The following is a 10884-nucleotide window of genomic DNA, read 5'->3' as shown; positions in this document are numbered from 1 at the left end:
GTCCATCAAATCAGCATTTTCCAGCAGAAAATTCTCAGCCATCTTTCCTGTGGTGCTTGAACACAACTCCCTCATGCTGCCAGTTCCAGCTGATGGGCATCAGTTCCGTGTGTCTCCTCTGCCCAGCAACCCCTCCCCACCCTGCCCCAGCACCCAGTCCTGGGACACCGCGCTCTCAGGGCCCCATGTTATCTGGGGGGGGGGGCCTCTGTCTTTCTCCCGCTATACCTCCCCCCTGCACATTCAGTCTCTGTCCCCGGCAGCTGGGCCCAGGTGGGGACTGGGATTGAGCATCATCTCACGTGGCTGAAGCTGGGCACCCTGGTTCACTGTCTCTGTGTGACGCAGCAGCTGCCTGACTGAGACCCTGGCTGGGGGGTGGTGACGGGCCCGGCTGCCGGGACAGGGGCTGAGCAAGCTGGAAATGTGCCGAGCGGGAGAGGTGACTCCGACTCGCTCAGCCCTTGTCCCCGGCACAGGGAGAAAACAAATCTGAAGTGGAAAATAACATTTTCTTACACTGATACATAAGACACGACTGAACAGCACTTGAACGAGGCTAGAAAGCAGCAGCCTGTGTTATGAAAGGAGATCAGATGAGATGACTGTGCAAATCAAACTTAGCCTTAGCTTCAGGTTTCTTCTGAAAAACAACATCCCTCTCTATCTACTTATCCCCATGCTCTGACCCAGTATACGCCACTCTCCTACGAGAACCAGGGATAGGGCCCAGAAATCCTAACTCCCAAGCAGCTATTCTGTCTACGCTGGCTATGGTTACGTTGGATATGTTCTGTGTCTTTCTGAAGTGGATATATTTGGTGTCTCCCTCACACCCTCTGGGAAAATTTCACCTTATGCTGCCGGAAAGCATCCTGCAAAACCTCCTTCACCTTGTCATTCCTGAGGCTAAAAATGAAGGGGTTCAGCAAAGGTGTCACGATGCAACTCAAGGTCGCAGCCACTTTATTGAGAAGCAAAGACTCTCCCCATGATGGCCTGACATAGAGGAATATGGAGCTGCCGTACACCATCACCACCACAGTCAAGTGGGAAGAGCAGGTGGAGAAGGCTCTCCGCCTCTCTGAGGAGGATGGTATCCTCAGGATGGTGGAGATGATGTAGGTGTAGGAGACCGTGGTGAACGCCAAGGAGCTTAGCAGCACGAAGGAGGACAGCACAAAGTCCACCTGTTCGAGGAGTCGGGTGTCAGAGCAGGAAAGCTGCAGGAGGGGCCAGCTATCACAGAAGAAGTGGTCAATGGTGTTGGCCCCACAGAAGGTCAACCTAGTTAGCATAGCAGTCGGGAAGAGGACACACAGGAAGCCGCCTATCCAGGAACCCAGAACAAGCTGGGCACAGACTTTGCTGCTCATGATGGCTTCATACCGCAGCGGGTTGCAGATGGCTTGGTAACGGTCAAAGGACATGACAGCCAGAAGGAAGAAATCGGTGGTTCCCAAAAGGAAGTAGATATAGGACTGGGTCATGCAGTTAGCAAAGGAGATGGTGACTCTCCCAGCGAGGATGCCCGACAGCGATTTTGGGATGACGACTGTGGTTAACACTAGCTCCAGAAAGGACAAGTTCCCCAGAAAGAAATACATGTGGGTATGGAGTCTCTGGTCACTCAATGTCAACACAAGAATGACCAAGTTTCCGGTTACTGTAAGCACATAGGTCAACAAGAGGACAATGAAAAGCAGAACCTGCAACCCCCATAGATTGGGGAACCCCAGGAGAATAAATTCTGTCACCCAAGTTTGGTTTGCCATCCCCACGGCTGTTCCAAATGTTGATTCTGCACAAGGAAAAAGAAAAAAAATTGAAAGTGGGTCATGACTCGATGTAGTCAAAGCTGAATAGATTGAAGTCCAGGTATTTTCAACAGTAATTAAAGCCTCATTTTTTTGTGCCCAAACTAAGATACCTTAAAAGAGCTTGATTTCTAGGGAGTACTCTATGCCTGTCCTTTGAAAATCAGGTAGCAACTGGTGACTCCCCAAAATGATTCATCCACCATTTCTATCCACTTTTGAAAATCTTGGTCTAGACTGGCAATCAGCTCTTTCAAGAGGTAGTTCGAAGTCACTATTACCAAGGACTGTTTGGGAAGCCTTTTCTTCCCATCTTTTTTTAATATGTGAATGAGAATGAAAATTTTTTTTGTCAAAATATTTCTTCATTCATTTTTTTGGCAAATCTGAGAAAATGAAAACAAAAACTTTTCCCTTTAGAGTTTTTCAGCAAAAAAACAGTAAAAAATCATTGAAATAGGATATTTCTTGTGGAAAAAAACATGAAAAGACATTTTTCATCCAACAAAAAAAAGTTTGACTGAGAAATATTGACCAACCTAAAGGGTTGTATAGGTAGGTTAGTGAATCTCTTTCTAATGCTGCGTCTGTGCAAAAACAAAGCTAGTTGCTTGATCCATGTCTCTAAATATTACTAGTGATTTTGGGTGCCTCACTTTTTATATCTAATATAACTGTGGATAGTTTCATTAGCCATATGAACATATGGCCATTTCAGAGCCCAGCTGACACTTTTCCTGGGACCTGCCCTCATATTTAAACACTGAAATGTATCTTCAGGATGAGATGGGCAGTAGAGGTCAAAGGACGGTCAACCAGGAATGGAGTCAATAAACCTCCGTTCTCTTCCTAGCTCTGTCCTGCTGTGTGACATTGGACCAATTACTGCTCCACTGTTTCCTTTCGCACCTTGTTACTGAGCCAGTAAGCGTGTCACCGTCTATTACTGGATACGGTTTTGTACAGCACCCAGCACAATGGGGCCCCAATCTCAGTTGGAAAAAAGTCTCTGCGCTACTGAAATACAGACAAGAAATGATTAGACTTATACTTACGTCCCTGATTTACAGAGGGTTGCCGTTTCTAAATAAAACATTGCAGGAGCAGATCCTGGTTTCTTGTGACAGTTCTGAAGAGATGTGTGTTGGTTCCGATCCAACTTACAAATGAATATTCCTTGGAATTATGTCAAAATCCATGCTGCTGTCTAAGTACAGCACTCTGCATTTTTATTCCAAGGTGAAGACGTTATCTCTTTGAACTCCACAGGGAGTATGCAATGTGCATCTTTAACTGTAGTAGAAAACTTCATCAGAATAAAACAACAAAATAATGATCTCAGAATTAAGGTAGAATCAGAGAGCCATATGGTTCCGATATCTGCTGTATCTTAATTGTAGAAATTTGTTGTGTCTTAAAAGTAGAAAATAAAAAAAAAATGTAATAAGCCCCCTAAAAAACAAAGGAAAAAACCATAACAGAATACCCTGTATCTAGATTTTAAAATAATCAGTTGATAGCGAAACTCTGATAAGAAATCTTCTCCACCTCATCTGAAAATATTCTGAATTTAATTTCAGCTGGGATGGTTCCAACATCACGTGAAGAGACGTGATCATTGTACCTGGTGCAGGGTTATTTTATAACCTCTTCGTTGGCTGGAGAGATGATCCTGACTGAACTCCTAGTTGCTCAGGGGAGATGGGTTTCATAACATGTCACTGCTCTGACTTCTGTCCCGCTTCCGAATACAAACTCCCCCAACTTTCTGTTTCTTTGGCAATGGGTGCAGCTGCCCTTACTGCAATGGAGTTTTCTCTCTTTATTGGGAGAAGTTGCCCCACCTTTTAGAAACATGAGTTTAAAGGGAACTCTGGTAAAATAAAAGCTTACATGAGAAAGAGAAGCCAACCTACACAACCCACCCCCACAAAACAATCCTACCCATACGTGCCTCTTTATATCTGGACTGGGAAAATGGACACCCCATCCATAATGAAGGTGTCAATATGCACCAAATGGGCTTTGGCAGAGGTGTGTGTGTCAGGAGCCGAGGACTGGAATACCTGTGGATTGGGACTAGGGTGACCAGATGTCCCGATTGTATATGGACAGTCCCAATTTTTGGGACTTATTCTTATATAGGCTCCTATTACAACACCCCCCTCCACCTCCTTCTGTCCCAGTTTTTCACATTAGCTGTCTGGTCACCCTAGTTGGGACTGAGGGACATCAGTAGAGATGAGTCCAAGGTTGGTATAGCAGAGGTGCTATGGGTGATGACTCAGGAACATCAACAAGCTCTATTTGTAGAGGATCCCAGAACTGGAAAAGCAGGTGGAGGAGAAGCTACAGGTTGGAACTGACAGGCATTGGCAGAACTGTGTGTAGAGAAATGAGGAATGGAAAAGTTGGGGGTTGCAAGGTAGGACTGAGGGAGAGGGAGACAGAGCTGTGGAGGAAAGCCCAGGGGAGGGGGGATTGATTAGGATTTAGGGACATCAGAGGAGCTCTGTGGAGCTGGGAAGGAATCCCAGGGCTAGAGCTGGACACAATTTTCTGTTTTGTTTTGTTTTTTGTTATTGTTTTTGTCTTGTTTTTTAATACAGATCAGGGGCATTGAAGAATTTTGAAAATTTGTGTAAATTTGACATAATTGTTCTTTTAAAATTCCTTTCTCCAGAACTTCTCACCCTTGGAAATGATCAACACCTCCATCATCACCCCAAAAGCCTTGGTCAGCCTGGCAGTGAACTAGTTCTGGAAGTGGATGCTTTGCCCAAGTCTATTTTGCGTGGGTATAATTGAATTCCCCCTCTTTACAGTGATGTCTTTTGATAGGTTGTGACAAAGTGGGGGGTTTTCTTGAGGTTTTCTGTGTTTTCCAGTGGGTTGCATGCAGAGGGGGTGGGACTCAGTGTCCCCGGATGTTAGGGGTTTAATGAGGGGAGGGGAGAGAGAGTTTGTTGTTACAGAGGACCGGAGAGGGACTCGGGACCCCGGCCGATGGCCTAGAGGATGGAGACCCCAGCGACCGGTGACCTGGTGTCACGGAGTGTGGGGGGTCTGGCCCTGCACCCCTCTTCCTGGGACTCACAGTGACTTTTAGCCAGCCAGTAAAACAGAAGGTTTATTGGACAGCAAGAATACAGGCTACAGCACAGCCAGGACCCCTTAATTGAGTCCTTCTGGAGTTCAGGGGGCTTGGATCCCAGCATAGGATTCCCTGAACTTTTATCCCCAAGCCCCAAACTGAAAAACTGACCCCACCCCCTTCAGCCGGTTCCCTGCCTTTGTTTAGTTTCCCGGACCAAGGTGTTGACTTCCCCTCCCCCCTGCCTAGCTTAGGTTACAGGCTCAGGTTCTGTCCCTCACCTAAAATCCTCCCCGGCTCTCCCAACCCCCACACAGACAGCCCCTACTCCATCACATTTTTCCCCCTTTGAGACTGAACTGAGCGGGGTCACTCTGCCCAGTGACCCGGGGAAGTTCAGGGTCCCCTCTCCGGGACAGCGCGTCCGCTATCAGGTTGGCGCTTCCCTTCACATGGACCACGTCCATGTCATAGTCCTGCAGGAGCAGGCTCCACCTCAGGAGCTTGGCGTTGGCTCCTTTCATCTGGTGCAGCCAGCTCAGGGGAGAGTGGTCGGTGTACATGGTGAAGTGGCGCCCGAAGAGATATGGCTCCAGTTTCTTAAGGGCCGACACCATGGCCAGGAATTCCTTCTCGATGGCCGCGTAGTTCTGCTCCCGGGGTAGCAACTTCTTGCTCAGGTACACGATGGGGTGTCTCTCCCCCTTTTCATTCTCCTGCATCAACACCGCCCCCAGTCCTGTGTCTGAGGCGTTGGTGAACACCATAAAGGGCTTGTCAAAATCAGGGTTTGCCAGAACTGGGCCGCTGACCAGAGCCTCCTTCAGCGCCCGGAGAGCCTCCTGGCACTCCTTGGTCCAGACCACCTTGTCTGGCTTCCCCTTCTTGCACAGCTTAGTGATGGGGCCGGCTATGGCGCTAAAGTGGGGCACGAACCTTCAATAATACCCAGCCATCCCGATAAAGGCCTGGACCTGCTTTTTGGTTTGGGGAGCGGGCCAGTCTCTGATCACCTCCACCTTCGCTGGTTCCGGCTTTAGGCAGCCGCTCCCCACCCGATGGCCCAGGTAAGATACTTTAGCCATCCCCACCTTGCACTTCTTAGCCTTTACAGTTAACCCAGCCTTTTGGAGTCGGTTCAGCACTTGTTTAACCTGGGACACGTGGTCCTTCCAGGTCTGGCTGAAGATGCAGATGTCGTTAATATACGCCATGGCAAAACTCTCCATCCACCTCAGTAGCTGATCCACCAGGCGCTGGAAGGTGGCCGGCGCTCCCTTGAGGCCAAAGGGCAGGGTTAGAAACTCGTAGAGCCCCAGAGGGGTGATAAAGGCCGATTTCAGCCTGGCATTTGCGTCCAGCAGCACTTGCCAGTAGCCCTTTGTGAGATCCATGATGGTGAGGTACCAAGCGCCTCCCAGCTTGTCTAGGAGCTCGTCAAGCCTGGGCATGGGGTAGGCATCAGATACAGTGATGACATTGAGCTTTTGATAGTCCACACAGAACCAGATCTACCCGTCCTTCTTGGGGACCAGCACCCCTGGTGAGGCCCAAGGGCTGGCGGACGGCTGGATCACCCCCAAGGCTAGCATGTCCCTGACCTCTCTTTCTAGGTCCTGGGCAGTTTTTCCGGTGACCCAAAAAGGGGAGCATCGTATAGGGGGGTGTGACCCGGTCTCCACCCGGTGGACAGTCGAATTAGTGCGTCCAGACTGGTTGGAAAACAGCTGTCGGTACAGATGTAGCACCGCTCTGATCTCAGCGTGCTGGGCCGGGATCAGCTGATCAGAGAGGGGAATCGCCTCCAGGGGGGAACCAGCTTTTGTCCCAGGGAATAGATCCACTAAAGGGTCATCTCCCTGCTCCTCCCAGTGTTTACACACGGCCAACACCACATTCCCCCTGCCATAGTATGGCTTCATCATATTCACATGGTACACCCGGCGGTGATGTGCCCGGTTAGACAGCTCCACCACATAGTTTACCTTATTTAGTTGCTTGATAACCTTGAAGGGCCCTTCCCAGGTGGCCTGGAGTTTGTTCTTTTTTACAGGGATGAGAACCATCACTTGATCCCCAGTGGCAAAGGCGTGGGCCCGCGCCGTGCGGTCGTACCAGACCTTCTGCTTCCTGTGGGCCCGGGCCAGATTCTCCCTGGCCAGGCCCATGAGCTTGGCAAGTCTTTCCCGGAAGGTCAGGACATACTCCACCACTGACTCTCCATCGGGAGCGGCCTTCCCCTCCCATTCGTCTCTCATTAGGTCCAGGGGCCCCCTTACCCGCCTTCCATATAACAGTTCGAAAGGCGAGAACCCGGTAGATTCCTGGGGTACCTCCCTGTACGCGAACAGCAGGTGAGGCAGTGGTGAGCTGCAGCCGGTTCGCGTGAACCGGTTGTTAAATTTAGAAGCCCGTTTAGAACCGGTTGTTCCTGGAGGGACAACTAGTTCCAAAAGGGCTTTTAAATTTAACTAAAGCTCTAGCAGATCTCTACCCTTCCCCCGGCCCCAGCTCACCTCACTCCGCCTCCTCTGCTGAAGTTCCTCCAGCTTCTCCTCCCCCTCCCCAGCTTCCCGCGAATCAGCTGTTCGCGTGGGAAGCCTGGGAGGGCTGAGAAGGAAGCAGCGCCTTCCACGAGGTGAGCTGGGGCCAGGGGGCGGGGGTGCCAGTGGGAGGAGGGCAGGAGGCGGCGCGCCGCTCGGCGAGGTCGTGGCGGGACTCTGGGGTCGGGCAGCGCGGCTCCTACCCCCAGGGTCCAGCTGCGACCTCCGCCGGGTGGCGCGGTTCCTGCCCGGCCGTCGGGTCCGGCCGGGCGGCGCGGATCCTGCCGGCCCCCGGGTCTGGCCCCGACCTCAGCCGGGCGGCGCGGCTCCTGCCCGGCCCCGACCTCCGCCCGGTGGTTCTGGTCCAGCTGGGCCTCCATCTCCAGGCAGCACTGTAAGGTAAGGGAGCAGGGAGCGGGTTTTGGATAGAGGGCAGGAGAGTTGGGGGGGGTGTATCAGTGTCAGGGCAGTCAGAGTGCAGGGAACAGGGGGATTGAACGGGGCCAAGGGTCCCGGGGGGGCAGTCAGGAAGGAGTAGGGGTTGGATGGGGCGGTGGGGGGCAGTTAGGGGTAGGGATTCCAGGGACAGTCAGGGGACAGAGAGAAGGGATGGTTGGATGGGGTTGGGGTCCCCGGGTGCCATCAGCAATGAGAGAAGGGGTTGGATGGGGTGGCAAGGGGCGGTCAGGGGACAGGGAAGGGGGGTGGATAGGGCACGGGTCCCGGGGAGGGCTGTCAAGGAACATGGGGCGGTTGGATGGGGCAGGAGTCCGGGGGGGGGGGCATGACCCCTCATGGGGTGAGGAGGAGGGAACCGGTTGTTAGTATTTTGGCAGCTCATCACTGAGGTGAGGTAAGTACTTGTCCCAGTCCTGCGGGTGCTGGTTTATAAATGTTTTTAGCATCATCTTTAGTGTCCCGTTGAACCTTTTCACCAGCCCGTTGGTCTGGGGGTGATGAGCTGAGGCCCAGTTGTGTTGGACCCCACATTTCTCCCACAAGCACCGGAGCAGGGTCGACATGAAGTTGGACCCCTGGTCCGTTAAGACTTCCTTGGGGAACCCCATGTCACGGAGTGTGGGGGAGCCAGGCCCTGCACCCCCGGTCTCCCTGCCGATTCACCAGGACTCTCAGCCAGCCAGTAAAGCAGAAGGTTTATTTAGACGACAGGAACATAGGCGGCAGGTTCGTATAATTTTTGGTGGGGCCCAAAATGGTGGTGTCCCCCCCCCCCCGCTCTCACCCTGTAAGCTGATATAAAATGAAGCTACAATGCGTCAGCACTACAAGATTACAAGGGTCAATTAAAGGGGAAAGTCAGAAGCAGCACTTGCCTGCTTTAATATACAGTATTAAATTTTGTTGCACCTGTTGTGACAAAGTGGGTATGTTCTTAATGTTTTCTCTGAATACTGTGTGGGTGCCTCAGTTTCCCCTGCAAAGTGCCAACTGACGGTGTTGGGGACAAAGAGATCAGGTGGCCTCCTTGTCCGGAAGAGACACAGAGGCCAGAGGAGGGAGTGTCAGTTTGGAGCTGGCTGGGGAAATCGGGAGAGGCCCAGAACTTGGGTCTGGGCTCCCCACCCCCCAAGATGGACCTGACTGAGGGGTCCTGTTTTCTGTACCTACAAGCTCTGTTTTAGACTGTGTTCCTGTCATCTAATAAACCTTCTGTTTTACTGTCTGGCTGAGAGTCACGTCTGACTGCAGAGTTGGGGTGCAGGGACCTCTGGTTGCCCCAGGACCTGCCTGGGCACACTCGCTGCGGAAAGTGCATGGTGTGGAAGGGCTGAATGCTCCGAGGTCAGACCCAGGAAGGTGTAAGCTTCTTGCCCTGGAGACAGTATGCTCAGAGAGGAGGCTTCCCCAGAGTCCTGACTGGCTTTGTATGGAGTTGTTCCAAAGCATCCCAGCATCCCCTTCCACACCATGCGCTTCCCGGAAGTCCGCACAGGCACTGACACTCCCTCCTCTGGCCTTTGTCTCTTTTCCAGGCATTAGGAGGCCACCTGATCTCTTTGTTCTCCAACACCTTCAGTTGGCACCTTGCAGGGGCGTGGCCCAGGCCATCAGTTGCCTGGAGACAGGGTGTCGGCCATTCTCTGTGCAGACGGCATCACACTGGCCCTCTAGGGCTTTACAACAATCACACCCCCTTATCCCACCATCTAGAGCCTTAAGAAATGCATTGGGGAAACTGAGGCACACAGACAGTACTCAGAGAAAACACCTGTATATGACCAGTTACATACTTTGAAGGGTGTAAAATAATCAAATATTGTGCTAAATACAATGATACTCCAAACTGACCACCAAATTTAAGTTGCACGTTTTTCCCCTCAGGTGAGGGTTCTGGGGTGGGGCTGGGGATGAGGGGTTCACAGTGCAGGAGCGTGCTCAGTGCTGGGGGTGCAGGCTTTGGGGTGAGCCAGGGCTGAGGATGAGGAACTTGGGGTGCAGACAGGCTGCCCCAGGGCTAGGGCCAGAGAGGACTCCCCATCACCACCACTGGCAGCAGCAAGCTCCAGGGGAGGGACCCCTCCTCTGCCCCCCTACCCCCCACAGCACACTCACTCTGCACCACAGTCACTGCACATGCTCCTAGGCCCCCTCTCAGGTCCAGAAAGCTCACTCACCTCCTCTATGATGGGTACTGGGGGGGGGGGGTTGCCATCACAGGTGGCCTTCCATGTTACTGCCCCTCACCATAACTTCACTGTGGATGGGGCTGCCCCTTGCCCAGCATGGGGCAGAAGTGGGGTCTGCACGGTGATGGCTATGGGGCAGGGGAGCAGGGTGTCATAAAATTCACCCAAGCCCCAGCTGCTCAGGTAGGTCTATGAATCCCCTCCCCCATCTGCCCTGTGGTGGGTGGGTGCTGGAGGGGAGGGGCACTGCCTTCATATATGGCTTCCTGCCTCCCTGACCCCTGCTGCAGGCTGCAGCCTGCTGCCCCTCACCGTAGCTTCACTGGGGGACGGTGGGAGGGGATGGCATGGGGCTGCCCCTTCCCCAGCGTTGGGCAGGAGTGGGGGCTGGGGCTGGGGCTGGGGGAGGGGGGGAATCATAGGGTCAAACACTCACGGAAGCCCCAGCAGCTGCTCAGGTGAGTGAGGTCAGTCTCCGAGTCCTGGCCGGAAGTCCCCTTTGCCTCTCCTCCAGGTAGGGGGAGGGGAGGGCTGCCAAACATGGCACAGCCCCCTCCACTCCGCTCCCCTCCCCCGGCCGGTGCTCCAGCAAGCAACAGCAGCTTGCATTGCCTTAGGCAGCAGCCGGCAGCAGCAGAGGCAAGGGAGAGAGACACGCTGTCTGGTCTGTGTTCAGGCAGGGAAGCTCTGGGGCCGGGCGGCAGGGCCGGCTCTAGGTTTTTTGCCGCCCCAAGCAAAACATTTTTTGGCTGCCCTCCCCCGCCCCCAGACATGAGCCCCCC

General features: G+C 52.9%; 1 protein-coding gene across 1 annotated transcript; it reads right to left on the bottom strand.

Annotated features, from left to right (window-relative positions):
* Positions 1–830: 830 nt before the first annotated feature.
* Positions 831–1775, bottom strand: LOC123348429 (olfactory receptor 6T1-like). Its single transcript, XM_044985955.1, has one exon. It carries the CDS (start codon positions 1773–1775, stop codon positions 831–833), a length of 945 nt encoding a protein of 314 aa, XP_044841890.1.
* Positions 1776–10884: the final 9109 nt, after the last annotated feature.

Source organism: Mauremys mutica, chromosome 13, assembly GCF_020497125.1.
Source record: "Mauremys mutica isolate MM-2020 ecotype Southern chromosome 13, ASM2049712v1, whole genome shotgun sequence".
Classification (NCBI taxonomy): domain Eukaryota; kingdom Metazoa; phylum Chordata; order Testudines; family Geoemydidae; genus Mauremys; species Mauremys mutica.
The sequence above is the reverse complement of the archived record's forward strand: the minus strand, read 5'-3'. Positions and strand labels throughout refer to the sequence as shown.

Bases quoted from the DNA above. Each gene is read 5' to 3' on its own strand.
- LOC123348429 (XM_044985955.1), bottom strand. From the start codon at position 1,775: ATGGCAAACCAAACTTGGGTGACAGAATTTATTCTCCTGGGGTTCCCC.